The sequence below is a fragment of the Tachypleus tridentatus genome, chromosome 2, assembly GCF_004210375.1.
Source record: "Tachypleus tridentatus isolate NWPU-2018 chromosome 2, ASM421037v1, whole genome shotgun sequence".
NCBI lineage: Eukaryota > Metazoa > Arthropoda > Merostomata > Xiphosura > Limulidae > Tachypleus > Tachypleus tridentatus.
This window is the reverse complement of record NC_134826.1, coordinates 104,076,475-104,091,210: the sequence shown is the minus strand read 5'-3', so window position 1 is coordinate 104,091,210 and position 14,736 is coordinate 104,076,475. Positions and strand designations below refer to the sequence as shown.

The following is a 14,736-nucleotide window of genomic DNA, read 5'->3' as shown; positions in this document are numbered from 1 at the left end:
TAGAAGTAAGATGATAAGTATTAACATGTTAATGATATAATTAACTTCTAAGTATTATTTTGTTTAAACTCTTATAAAAATTACAAAATTTAAACTGATGAAGAAAATTATTTAATAAGCTGAGATTTGTTTACTACTTTTATTTAAAAAAATTAAACTGTTGGTTAACTTCAGTGTATAAAGAGACAGTTTCACTAACCATGAATGCATTTTTTAGCAATTTCATATGATATAAAACAAAAAGTATTGGTTATGTTAATTTTCTAGAAAAAGTTTCATTAATTGAAACTATTTTAAAATGTCTCTTAGAGGGAAAATAAAATTATTGATTCAATAAAAAGTATGAAGGGGCTGATTTAATCTAGAGAATGTACTCTTGCAGGTGTAACAGAATCTCCACTTATGACTTGGGGTGAGATTGAAGGGACTCCATTTCGATTAGATGGTAGTGATACTCCTTTGCCACAGTCCTCTGGGGGACCTCAGTTCAAAATACCTGATTTACCTTCTAGAGAAAAGTTGGCAATCTCTTTAGCAGATCAAGCTGCCAAAAATCAGCGAGCAAAAAAAGAGCAAGCCCTAAAAAGAGTCCAGTCAAGCTTATTGCAGTAAGTTGTGTATCATTTTAAAACTAATGAAATAAAATAGAAACTTGATAAGAATGTGTATTGTACTTACATTGTTAACTGTAACATAATGTACTGAAAATAGTTATTGTTAACAATTTTTTTGTTAATTGGTGAAAAACTGGTGTTAATGAGGTTTTTAAGGCATTAAAATTATAAGTGAAGTCATATCCTGTTTATAATGCCAAGAAAAAGATATTTGGAGTTATTTTTAAATAACAGTTTATCAAAATGCATATGTTGTATCACTTTGAATATTGGTTGCAATAATGTGTAAAAGGTTACTTTTGAGCTACTTCATCGAAGTAGAACTGCCATTTGTGATAACACTTATGCATTAACCCTTTCCTCATATTTTGTAGACCTACCTTCAAAAGTTTATTAAACTACTATTACTTATTAATATATGTCTATACATTTGGAATTAAGTTATAGTGTGTAATTCAATGTTTAGTATTATACATTATTTATTTTCTTAGTTCAAAACTAAATACCAAAAAGGAAAGAGGTGAATATTGATATTTTTAGTGTACCACATGGTATGTTTTCTTCTACGTTTCTTCAGTATTTGTTTACAACCAGTTGAAAGCACTTTGTAATTCTGTCAGTCTTTTTAAAGTATTTATACTGATAAAGTCATTATAAATGTTATAGAATGTGAAGAGTGATGATCAAGGTGAAATGCTGATCACAAATGATATTTTTAAGATACAAATACAGCTTAGTTAGGAAGTCTGGCAAATTATAGTTGAATGTTGGGGTATCAGTATCATAATTCGTAATTTTTTGTTGTTTTAAAATGCATGGACAAAAATTAATTTTTTTTACATCCACATTCAAAATTTGATTAGGCTTAGCAAGTAGAACATATGAATACAAAACTTTGTAATGTTATAAATAGTACAGATAATATTTTAAGAAAAATAAGTGAAATTTAAGAATTAATTATAAATAGTAATATACATATGTGTGTGTGTGTGTTTGTTTGTTTTTGAATTTCTTGCAAAGCTACTTGATGGTTATCTGTGCTAGCTGCTCCTAAATGAGCAGTGTAAGACTAAAGGGAAGATGTCTGATATCACCACCCACTGTCAACTTTTCTGCTACTCTTTTACCAAGAAATAGGGAGATTGACTGTAACATTATAATGTCCCCATGTTTGAATGAGCACATTTGGTGTGATAGGGATTTGAACCTGAGGAGGTTCTGTTTATGAAATGAGTGCCCTAACCACCTGGCCATGATATATAGACACACACATGTGTAATAAATGAAATGTAATTGTATTTTACAGAATAATGGTGCAGTAATACTATAACTAAGAATAGTAAATTACTTGTACTTTATAAAGGTCAGTTTTATGCTATTTAGTATGATAACATTAGCTGCATGATTTATGATGTTTATGGTGGGATTATTAGGCAGACTGCCCAAACAACAATAAAACAAAAACAAAAAATTGTAAATAGATATATGCAGTTACAAAATTTAAGCTATTTGAAATAAATGTTTCTGGTTTCTTGTAACATTTTGCAGTCATTTTAGAGCATTAAAGGGTAATTTAGATTTATTACCTATTTTTTTCTGGTGGTTATGAGGTTAGTCACATTGAACAAGCTTGTATAGACAAAGTAACAGACTGGTGGATATGAGGTCAGTCACATTGAACAAGCCTGCATAAAGTATAAAATTTTTCTAAGAAAAAAATATGATGGTTACTAAGTAGGTTTACACAAATAAAATTTAACAATTTTTAGATGAAGAAAAGTATTTTTATTCTTAAAATCAAAATTGCTTTGTATGTTTAATAATTAACATTTCAAAAGAAAAAAGTAATGGTAATCTAGAAAATTCCATGAAGATACACATACCTTGTTAACAGTTATGACTTATTTCATGGTTATTTTGGTGGTTACAATATGGGTGTATTGCATTCAGCTCTGTAGTTAGAGTTAAAAGGGAAATATTATAATATGTGAATTGTTACCCATGATGACTACCGTTATTTGTTGCTGTAATTTAATTACAGAACTTGAAAGATATGAAACTCTTTCACAGTAGTCAATCAGTTAAAAAAGTACCCTTCTTTGTTATCAAATTATCAAGCAGTAGGAAAGAACTGATGTTAAAATAACAAACTGTTTACACATGGTTGATTATGTGTTTGCAAATTATTGATTTAATTTATTTTGTAATAAATGGTAAATATTACTGCTGCTTCAAGAATTCTGCCATTCTAAAGAATTTGATAGTTTCTGTGATTTTACATAAGATGTTTCTAACCTAGTTTCTTAGGTCACTATATCTGTAATAGTATAAATATATCCATATATACAGAGGTTGTGTATGTTATTTTAAGAGCAGCCTGGTCGAAGTGCAAGTCATAACTTTAACAATGGTACAGTCAACATTTAATTAAACAACTGTATTATTATTGTACACCAATAAACATGACATGAAATGTAGCTTAAATTCATATTTTTGTTATTTAAATTTTAACTTCATAATTGTAAAATAAAACACTTGAAGAATTTTTAGTCTTTATTCTTTTCTGTTGTGTGATACCACTGAGCAAGATTGATTCCTTCACTTCAGAATTTTCTAACATGCAAAGAAGACTACTGCAGTTTCTAGCTTTATTAGATACACAAACTATACAAAATTTCGAGGAGGAGAAAATCTAAAATCTGAACTTCTTGATTAGCTGATATACCAATAAGTTTGTCACATCTACTGCAGAAGCTCCTGTCCTCTACTTGACTCCCAGGGGTTTTTTTGTAACCAAATTTTCATGAACTATGGATGTGCTTATAATAAAGATAAAGAGCAGATTCTTGTTTTTTAGATATCCATGTCTTTTTATTTCAATTTCCTTGCCTTAGTTATTCAGTGGTAAAAGTTTTTTTTGTTTTTTTTCCCATGGTTATTGTTATGCTAGCATAATTTTTTTAAAAAATCTGTTTATAGTTTGTGTAGAAAGATATATGAGTTATAGTAGTTTGGGGTGTTTACTCTTGTGTTTTGAAAATATGAAAGCTACATTAATATTTGAACACTTGCATGTGTGAGAGTTAAAGAGGCTTGGGGAAGAATGTTTGAGACTTTCAATTGATTATAAGTTACTTGAGTGTGGAGTGAGAACTGCATATTCATGGTTTTTACATATATTTTTATCTATTTTTCAACAAAAGTAACAAAAATATAAAAGTAACCTCTCAACTAGGCTTAATAAAAATGCTATAAAATAATTTCTGTAACACCTTAAACATGAACTAACCAGTGTGAATTGTCAAATTTTTTACACTTTTTTGTATTTCCAGTACTGGAAATAGCTAATATCTCCCAGATTGTAATAAAACCCTAAAAAAAAAAAAAAGGTGAAGAGATTAACAATTGAGTTGAAAGTGTTAAGTGATTTGAAACTTCTTGAATAATACTCAAGTCAGTTTAAATCAGTGTTTCCCATTCTGGGTGGAACTGTTCCCTAGTGGGTGTTTTTAAATTTAAGGGGAGAAGTAAAATTTGAGGTAGTGATAGGAGAGCAGACATAAATATTTGAAGGTTTTACAGTTATATTTGTTCAAACCATAAAAATTGACTATTACTGCCTTACAGTTTTCATTTTAGTGGTCATAGCTTGATAAAGGGGATGCTGCAGTGAAAAAGGTTGAGAAACATTTGTTTAGGTGAAATAATTCTAATACTAATTTATGTTTTTCAACTTTTCACTGACAATTTCTTAAAAGAATCAAATATATTCATGTTGGGGTAACAAAAAAAGATAAAATGTGAAATTTTGCTGGAAAATATAATTTTGATATTCATTTAGGAGGTTCTATAGATTATGCAAATAAAACATGAAACTAAAATAAAAGGAGTATTTTTATTAATATAAGAATCACTTTGTACACTTAGTGAAGGCTGAAGAAATTCACAAACAAGTCTTTGATAATAATACTTTTAACAACTGTTATCTTTTGTGTACAACACATTTTATGCATATTAACAGTTTTTACATTTTATGAAGATACATTTAGTAAACGCAGAGTTACAGTATATATGTAGTTTTACAAATACAGGCTTGATCCAATGTACCTGTCCTGTTTTAACTCTTTCATGTTGGTCTTCTACAATTTCAGAGTTGCCAAGCATTACGATTTGAGCATAATCATTATGATTTTGGTGTATACATTACGACTATACGCTCATACAGACAAATATTACGACTTGTTGCAACTCCCACATTATACAATTTATACAAGCTTATACAATACAGGCTTATACAATAAAGTGATAAATTGTTCCCCTAGGGCTTGAAAGGGGTGAAAGAAAATTTCTAGTGAGATACAAATAAATTTTGATAATAAATAAAAGACATAGTCCAAATGGCTACTTGCGATAATCATGTTTGTGCTTGAAATAATAAATATTTATATCTCCGACGTCTACCAATAGTTTGATTGCAGTGCTTCTCCATACTGGGTATGTGGGGGAATCCATAGTTACGTCATCAGTACTTGTCAGCCAATCAGTGCTTGTGTAGATGGGTATTTCTCGTTTTCTAAGAGGCATAGAAACACCAATGCGATTGTTCACAAGATGGAATAAAAGAGGCCTCGTTCACCAGATTGTCTTGTTTCTGGCAAATCTAAAAGGACTAAAACTGTGAATCAGAAATTTAGGAAAGAGTATAGTGCAAAATATCTGGTATCTAGTATTGCATCAAAAGTCAGTGACAGTCATGCATTTTGTACAGTTTGTCACGTCAATTTTTCTGTGGCTCATGGCAGGATAAACATTTGTTCCAGACATACAAAATTGACATCTTATCAACAAAATGCTGAGGCAAAGACAAGAACAATGCAGATAATGACATTTATGAATAAGAATTCAGAATATGAAACCATAAATGCAGAAGTGATGTTTACGCAATTCGTCATTGCTCATAATTTACCCTTAGCTGTAGCCGATCATGCAGGACATCTTTTCAGAAAAATGTTCCCAGACTCTGTTGGGTTGTGAAGATGGCAAAATGATTTCAAGCATGCTTACTAACAGTGTTTACAGTTTAGCCACAGATGGATCCACAGACGTAGATGGCTCAAAACTGTATCTTGTGGTTGTATGATATCTTGACCCTTTGCTTGGAAAAATTGTTTGTTCTCTTTTGACAATGGTAGAATGGAAAGAAACTTCAATGGGAGAGGATATTTTCAAGCTTTTGGACCACGAACTGACAAAAAGGAAAATTCCATTGGAAAACTGTCTTAGTTTTTCTTCAGACAATGCCTCAGTTATGTCTGGTATAGGTAAAGGTGTAATGGGACACATCTCAAGACGACAGCCTAGCATTTACTTCATGGGCTGTGTCTGTCACCTCATGAATATTGCTGCCCAGAAAGCTTCCAGAGAACTGCCCTGCCCAGTTTCTGATATATTAGTAGATATCTACTATTTTCTGGACAAAAGTGCTAGCAGAAAACAACATTTCAAAAAGTTTCAAGGATTGTATGACAAAGAAACAAGAAAAATTCTACAACTTGTTAACACGATGGCTATCACTTGGAATGTTCCTCAACAGAATATTGGGCATGTGGAAACCATTGAAGAAGTATTTTCACTGTGAAAAGGAAAAACTAGATTCAAAAGGATCTAAATGTGTAGCTAAGTCAGACAGCAAGACTTTAACAGTCAAGATATCCTCTAGCCATACAGGGACACAGTCAAGACACTCTCTCAGCCACACTGGGACACAGTCAAGACACTCTCTCAGCCACACAGGGACACAGTCAAGACACTCTCCCAGCCACACAGGGACACAGTTGAAACATCCTTTCAGCCACACAGGGACACAAGACAACAGTCTCCAAAAGCAGACTAAGAAACATTTGATATAACTGAATATATGTTTAGGCAGTCTGACCTTGAACTAAAGAAGAGATATTCAATGAAAAAAGAGAAGAAAACAAAAGCTAGCAAGGAAGTAACCAAGAAAAGTTATGTGCAGAGCAAATTAGACAAGTTAACAGTTTTCTTGGACAACCAAATATACTTGTTATTTTGTCTTTTTCTTCAGTCTGTAATTCCTCTATTTGAGCACGCCAATTAGATATTGCAAAGATGAGAACCTTGCTTACACATTATGCATAGAACTCTGATTACACAAGTTAAAAATATACTTGTCAGATATGTCAAGCCAGAATATCTTGAAGACAACATAACTAAACTTGACTACAACAATGAATCCTTACACAAATCTGATGAGGCAGTTTCTATTGGAAATGCTGCCAAAGAATACATTGTTAAATATGAAAAGGACCTGGACCTGATCAGCTTCTACACAAGTGTCAAGAAATACTATATTGCAGCTACAAATTACATGATGAAACATTTCCCTCTAAATGATGAACTTCTGATTCATGCAGAGGTTGCTGATCAAAAACTGAAAGTCAGCAAAGATTTCTCTTCTCTATGCTTCTTCACAGATAGGTATTCTGTCCTTGTCAATACACATGAGCACAACACTGTTGACAAGTTGGAAGGGCAATATTTGAACTATCAAATTGATACCTTTTCAGAAACTGTCCTTCAGTTGAATGTTGACAAGTTTTGGGTTCAGCTGTTTACAGTTAAGGATGGAAATGGCAACCAGAAGTATGACATTCCGTGTAGGGTTATGCTTGGAATTCTTACAATCTTCCATTCTAATGCTGACAGTGAAAGGATATTTAGTTTAGTGACTAAAAACAAAAGCAAGTTCAAACCAAACTTGAGCACCTCAGTTTTGTGCAGTATTATAACACACAAGATGTGTATGCAGTCAAATGGACAATGTTGTTATAACTCCCAACCATCCTGAGACATTCTCATGAAAGCAAAGGCTGCAACAGCTGCAAAACTATTACAATAAGTGTAATAAACATGATATAAACTAGTCCTTACACAAAGGCTTTTTCTGCTTACTGTTTGTGCATGTTCAATGTTGTTTTACTAGTATGTTTGTTACTCTGAACTAAGTAAAAGACATAATTTCAAAAGAATTTTTTAAAATTTATTTATTAAATACACAAAACAGTCATAAATGAGCAATCTATAGCAGTAATAAATAATAATAGTTATAATAATAATATAATAATAAACAGCTAAGAGACATTGATCAGGCCTAGTAGCCACAAATGATAAAGGGCTCTGTCTGCAATCATTATGCTCAGTCATTTGAAATAGTTGACATCTCTGCAGTTTGCAGGAACCCAACTAGGGAATGATACATGTGAAGCAATGTATAGTGTTGCTCTGAGATTTCTTAATGTATCATCATAAAGATCATCAGGGTTGGAAAAATTTGTCTCTAGTTTCAAAATTACAGCCAAAGAACTTGGAAATGTGTATGTCAACAAGGCAGGTACTTATTTTTTAGACTTTATCTAACAGAGTGGGGTTATCTTATTCCAGATAGTGTGTGCAAAAGTTAAGAATTTTCATATCTTATGGATCAAGTCACAATGAAATTAAAGTTTAAGCTTTCTTTTTAAAGGTTTTGTTTGAAACAAAGGAATTAAAATTGAGATAAGGTAAAATTTAACATAGGTTATATTCATAATTTTATTGATGTGCACTGATAGTAAAATTGTTTAACTAATCTTTGAATGTAACTTAGTGACATGCATATAATGATATTTAAAGGGGTACCAGTTGCTAAAGAATTAAAATAAGCTTGGAGCATTACAATATTGTTGTTACAGTCTATGTTGCTGCATCTAGTACTGATCTGTGTATGAACCATGCAACTTGACAATCTTCTTGAAATGTATTTTCAATTTCTAAATATTCTGTTTTAAGTCTGTCATGTCCAAAGCAAATGATTCCTCCCTGGTTGTTTTCCATAATTGTTCACCTGTATAAGGTAAGCAGTTTCCTGCAATCTCATGATATCTATAAGCATTTCATAACATATAATGCTTTGAGACAACATAGAACTTATTGGACCATCTCAGTTGTTCCTTCCTTTAAAGTAAACTAAAATTATGAAAAAAATAAATCATAAAAACAAGAATTTAAAATCCAGTTATCAAGTTTTCTCTTAAACTTGCTTAAATCTACTGGCTCCACAACATCTGAAGGCAACTCATTCAAAAGGCCTATCACCCTGTTAGAAAAATAAAAATGTCTTAGCTGAAGATAACTCCTACCCTGACAAAATCTATATTTGTGTTCCTTCGTACTATGATTCTCGCTATTAAGTGTGAAAAAAAGATGATTCATCAACACTATTAATTCTGTTTACAATCTTAAACACTTCAATCAGATCTCCCCTAACTCTTCTTTTTTTTTCAAGAGAAATAATTTGAGATATTTTATTCTTTCTTCATATGATACCACCTACATCCCACACATAATTGTAATAACCCTTCTCTGAACCATTTCCAATAATTCAGTCTTTTGTAAGGTAAAGAGACCAACCTTGTACACAGTACTCCAAATGGGGCCTATCCAGTGACCTATACAATGAAATTATAACCTCTTTAGATTTGTGTTCAGTATTTCTGTAGATACAACCTGAAATCCTATTTGCCTTGCCATTAACAACAGCACAATGCTTGGATGAATTTAGAGTCTGACTATTACACAAGGATCCTTTTACTTTATAACACTGTTAAGGTTGTTCCCATCCAAATTATATTTATAGTTCAAATTATGATAATCCACATGTATTATCTTGCATTTATTATAACTAAAACCCATCTGCTATTTATTTGCCCAACTTACTAAATGTTTTTAAATCCTTTTGTAAATGAATAGTATCCTCTTCATCTTGATATCTGTAAAATTTAAGTATTAATTTGTGGGCTGGTCTTTCATCTATATGGTTATTGTAAATCAAAAAAGAACAAAAGGTCCCAGGACTGATCCCTGAGGTTCACCCCTTGTGACATTAATCCATTTTGTCTTAACTCCATATGTAACAGCCTCTTCTTTATTCCATCCATCCACTCTTCTATCCAATTTATCAACTTATCTTTACACCTATAGCAATAATTTACAAGCCCTTGGGTTGGTAGGTTTTCATTTGATAAGCGATGTTCTGTGCTTATCTCTGTTAAAGTACAACTTTGTGATGGCTTTGATTCCTTGGGTTGATCCAGTTGCTTTTGTTTCCTAGTGTTATTAAGTATCAGGAATATACCTATCATGGGAATTTTAAGTCTTATGGTCTGAGTGTTTTACATTTTGTGCAGGAAAGGGTGTTACATATGCCTCAAACACTACTTATGAAATGCCATTCTCAAAATGTAGTTCTGTTACATTCTGTTCCACTTCAGTTGTATATTGGCTGTAATTCTCATGTTATTTCCTAATTTGAATATTCAAAATCATTTTAGTATAATTTACTTAATCTTATATATAAAAAAAACATATTATGATTTTTGACTGTTAATAATATTAAAGTGGTGAAAAAGATGTTTAGCAGATCTAGTTGTAAAATTAATATATTTTCTTCATGTTGTTTTTTGTTTATCATTAGTCCATCTCGATGTGGCACTGGCACTCCCAAAACTCCTACAGACAGACTAAGCTCAATGTCACCAGCTGCTCAACTTCTTGCCCGTTCAAAGCTTGGAATTCATCGAGGTTCAGATCATGCTTTACGAGCTAGTTACACTCCTTCCCCATCTCACACACCAAGCCAAGACAAAACTCCACTACTGATCCAGACACTGACAAAATCACCATCAAAGAGAATATCAAGGAAACAGAGACCTGACTCCACTCCTTCATTAACAGATAATCTTCTCCAGATACCAAAAAGACAAAAAGCAGCAGATTATTTCTAGTTTCTAATTTTATATAAATATGTAAATGACCTTTTTGTTGATCATAATTTTACAGCTAGTGGACATTTAAATGAAACAAATAAATAAAAGACTTGATATATTTTTGCTTTATCATGTGTCTTTTGATGAAGTATGGAAGTATTGTACATGTTCAAGAATAAATCAAAGATTGAGAAAAATTTTCCATGCAGACTTTTAATATTAAAAATGAAACGAAAACATGGCAGGTAAAAAATAAAATATGTTAAAACACCATATAATCTTGCAATTACTTGTTTATTATGTAGAGAGGTTAATAAAATATATTAAATGTTTGCTGAAATGATGACCTTTTGGTGAATGATGAGTCAACAGTGTATCAATCCACATGTCTAATCAGTAGTTCGCACTTCAGTTTATCTCAATCAGATTTTCACCTGTTTATTATCTGTTACTGTTTTAAGTAATATAGTAATTGTAGTTTTTGTACCTTATATGTATAAGAATCATTTACATATTGAATATGTTATCATGAGATTATTTAAATACTAAGACAAAAAACTTAGTGGCAGAAATGCCAGAGGCCTTTCTTATCAATAAACCTTGCAAGTAGTTACTAGTAGTGTTTCTTTGCTTAACAGTTTGAAATCTACTTCTCATTGTGGTTATTTTATGGCTGAACTGAGTTAGTTAATTGCATTTATCTGATAATTATTCTGAATATTTATATAAAATTTCATTCCTTATATTGAGGTCTCTGCCATTTTGATACAAATGTGGTATACCAATCTCAAAATGATGGTTTTGGAAATAAAGTAATAAGTATTGAATTCTAAAAAAAAAGAGGCCTATACATGTAAATTATACCATTAAAGTATTTTTAAACTTCTCGTTTTTTAGTTCAAGAAGTTTAATTATATCATTGCAGTAAATTCTTTCTCTTTTTTTCTGGATTAGAGACCTCTAGAAAGAATAGTATTTCTGCTAAACCTTTAAAGAGGTGACCTGTAGAATTACTATTATAGTAAATTTTTTTTTTAGGGGTCAATATTTATTAGACACCTAATTCAATTTAAATGTTTGTATTCAGACTGTATGTGTTAATGAATGTATTAGTAGTATTACTTCAGATATTAGCTATAGATGAAAGAAAGCAGGGTCAGAAAGATGCTTACTACTCAATCAAAGAGCACCATAAACTGAAATGTTATATTGTAATATGCTTTGATTGCTGCTGCTAGTTTATTAAACTGTAAATATTTATAACTACAGAGAAATATTGATTATATGTATATATTTATAAATAATTGTATAATTGATTATCTATGACCACCAGAAGGAAGTAAAGGAATTATTATAACTTGAATCACTGCAGATAAATCAGGGTTGTTGTATATGTGAAACAGACTTTAAATTGTGAAGGTAGTTCCATGTTTTATGTATATGTACCAAAAGTATATAAAATCTAGGTAGCAATAATCAACTGACAAGTTCCTTAACTATCAACGTGGAAACAAATATATGTATGGTAATTAAAGAAAACTGTCCATCTTCTACATGTAGGATTTCAGTAAGTGAACACTCGTGTAACAACTGAATGCTCTTCCAACATATCTTGTAAAGCACTTGTTTAATAACAGTTACCGTATTTTCTTTTGCTCTTAAGCAAAGACCATCCTTAGATGTTCTCTTGATTCTATTGGATGATCACTAGTTTGGCACCAGCTTTTATAAGGTAATTTGAGTTTATTTTAATGCTTTTGCTTACATTTGAACCCACAATCTTATGGGCATCACGTGAGTGCTTTACCAACTATGCTAAAGGACTAACCTACAAGTACTTGTCATTAATGCACTTTTTAATAACAAACATCACGTTATTTCTCTTTCACAAACTGTCCCTACCCTATGGCCTTACCTCAGGTTCATAGATGACAACACTTTTCTATATGGTAATTTTCTCTCCTTGTGATGGAACCTGAGACATTTATTGCATCAGATGAATTCTTTACCATATGGGTTAAAGGGCTAACTCACTAAATTGCGTCTATACTCTCTTCGTGTTTATTCTCAAAATTGCATACACTCGATCTATCTATTCTTACTAGCTTTGTTTTGTATGCACATTGACAGTGTAGCCAAGACCTAGAACGTCCTACGCACTTTGAGATTTTACGATACAATAATACTCATTCAAAACAACAAGAGAAACTTAGAAGGTTCTAGTAACATGGTGCTATAATGCAACAAACGCTAATTCACAGTTGAACTACAAAACACTACAGATATGCAAACAAATCTGTAATAAACTATCACTTCCAAAAAATAAATTTAACAGTGGTATCGAACTTAGACTGAAACAGTTGTGTATATCAAACAATATCCCATTTTCATATAAAGACGTTTTAGTTTATGCACAAAATCTACTTAAACTGTCTGTACTAACATTTGCAATCTGGTTGATGGCCGCAATGTAGAAATGGTAGTTCTGGAGGCACAACACTCACCTTATGTCCAATGAAGTCCAGCACAGCATAATTAATGTAGCACTAGATGGTATAATGATTAGCTCTCTGCTTCTCACTTTCCTGAAGAACTTCAGGTGGTCTTCTCATCTGGCTGTGTAGGTCAGAATGTTGTTTACATATTGCTTGACGTTGGTCGCTTTGTTCAACGTCTTCCTCATCATATGGTTGAATATTCCCACTAAGTTGACTAAAAAAATGGCATTTTCTTGAACTTGTAGCATCTATCTAGTGTCACAAAGACTCTTTTCTCTGATCTTTATAAAGGACCTTAGGTTCAAAGTCGAATTTCATCACGAAATTTAGCTTGGTGAATAGTACATTGAACTCAAAGACTCAATGATTTCTTACATTTTGCTTGATAGGATATCTTGTAGAGCTTCACTTTTACTGTATTCTTGGTCGTGGTCTTCATTTCATGTTGCATAAGGCCTGTCTTGCCTGATCTATCTGTAAAAACATCTGCATACTGGCACAATAGATCTTCTTGTTCTTTCTTCTGTCTGCCAGTCCGATGTTCATTAATTTTGATGTTTATGTGTCACGTCTCCACCCAGTGGTCTTAGATGTATGGATCTTCATCTTCTATAACAAAATCACCCTCTTATTGTTCTGCATTTAAGACAATAATACATTCTACGTTCATCTGTGCCTCAATAGCTGCACTAATTAGGTCTTCTCTCTTGAAGTAATAAAACCCCACAAAGCCGTAGAAATACAATACAGTGGAGCCCTTTTTTATTTGAGGCTGTCTTTGCACAACAACATTTGAAAATTTAAGATTCAAGCCCGTCCTCTATTTTTCAAGAAACAACTGATTCAATCTTTACAGATTCTTTACTGATTTATGCCTTGTAATTTTTTAATAAATAAACATATTGTCGAACCAACACAAACGTATATGGACGTATAGCAAATGCATATTTTCACGATATTGTGATCAATATTTTATCACTCCTTTCAAAATTTTAAAGTTAATTAGCCACTTCAGCAAAGCAAGGTCTACTCAAATGGTAGACCTCTTACTATACAACAAAAAACAAGTTATTCATGAAGACTAAACTTAAAGAATTTTTCCCTACAAAGTGACTGAAAAACTCCACTTCCATTCATATGAGTGAATACTCTCTTAGTCTCAGTTTTAGTTATCCTTATCTATTCAATCTAATACCATATTTTTTTTAGATTTTAGTCACAGATTCAAAAGTGTAATTAAACGCCAGTACTTTTTATATACAGATTAAGCTTGTATCCAATTACATTACTTTTAGTGTAAGCTCTAATTATTAATCTCTTAAAAGTTGCAGATTATTATACAGACCAAGTTAATTGGTGCAGATTTCATCCAAACTACCGTTTGGGCAAAAGCGGTCTTTAACTTACTGTCTGCTCTTGTCAATCAATTTGATTTGCCAATATCGAAATGCCAGATCCAAAATGTTGAACCAATGGAAATATTTTGATACATCCAGGTATTCATTCTTTGTGGTAAATGAAATGTGTCATTGTAAATTACCATGTTCACCAATCTAAAAGTAATACAGAATCTGCCATACTTTCTTTCTTTCTGATAATCGCTACTCCAGAAGATCAAACACTCTCCAGATTTTTTATTACCCCATCCTTAAATATCCACTTTACTTCATCACTGGCAGCCACGTAAGCTGATGCAACAGTTGCTTTATCAGACGTAAATTTCCTGTATCTGTGTGATGGTGAATCTGCATAGTACGACCTAGTTGGTTATCTGGTACCACAGATACGTCAGCATAT

General features: G+C 31.8%; 1 protein-coding gene across 1 annotated transcript in view; it reads left to right on the top strand.

Moving 5' to 3' along the window:
- Positions 1 to 11,917, top strand: part of Es2 (ess-2 splicing factor homolog) — a 40,908-nt gene extending 28,991 nt beyond the window's left edge. Inside the window, exons 6-7 of the mRNA XM_076489949.1 lie at positions 383 to 608; positions 10,150 to 11,917. Of these exons, the coding sequence (XP_076346064.1) occupies positions 383 to 608; positions 10,150 to 10,459 (536 nt within the window). The 3' untranslated portion in view covers positions 10,460 to 11,917. The remainder of the gene's footprint in view (positions 1 to 382; positions 609 to 10,149) is intronic.
- The last annotated feature ends 2,819 nt before the right edge of the window (positions 11,918 to 14,736 follow it).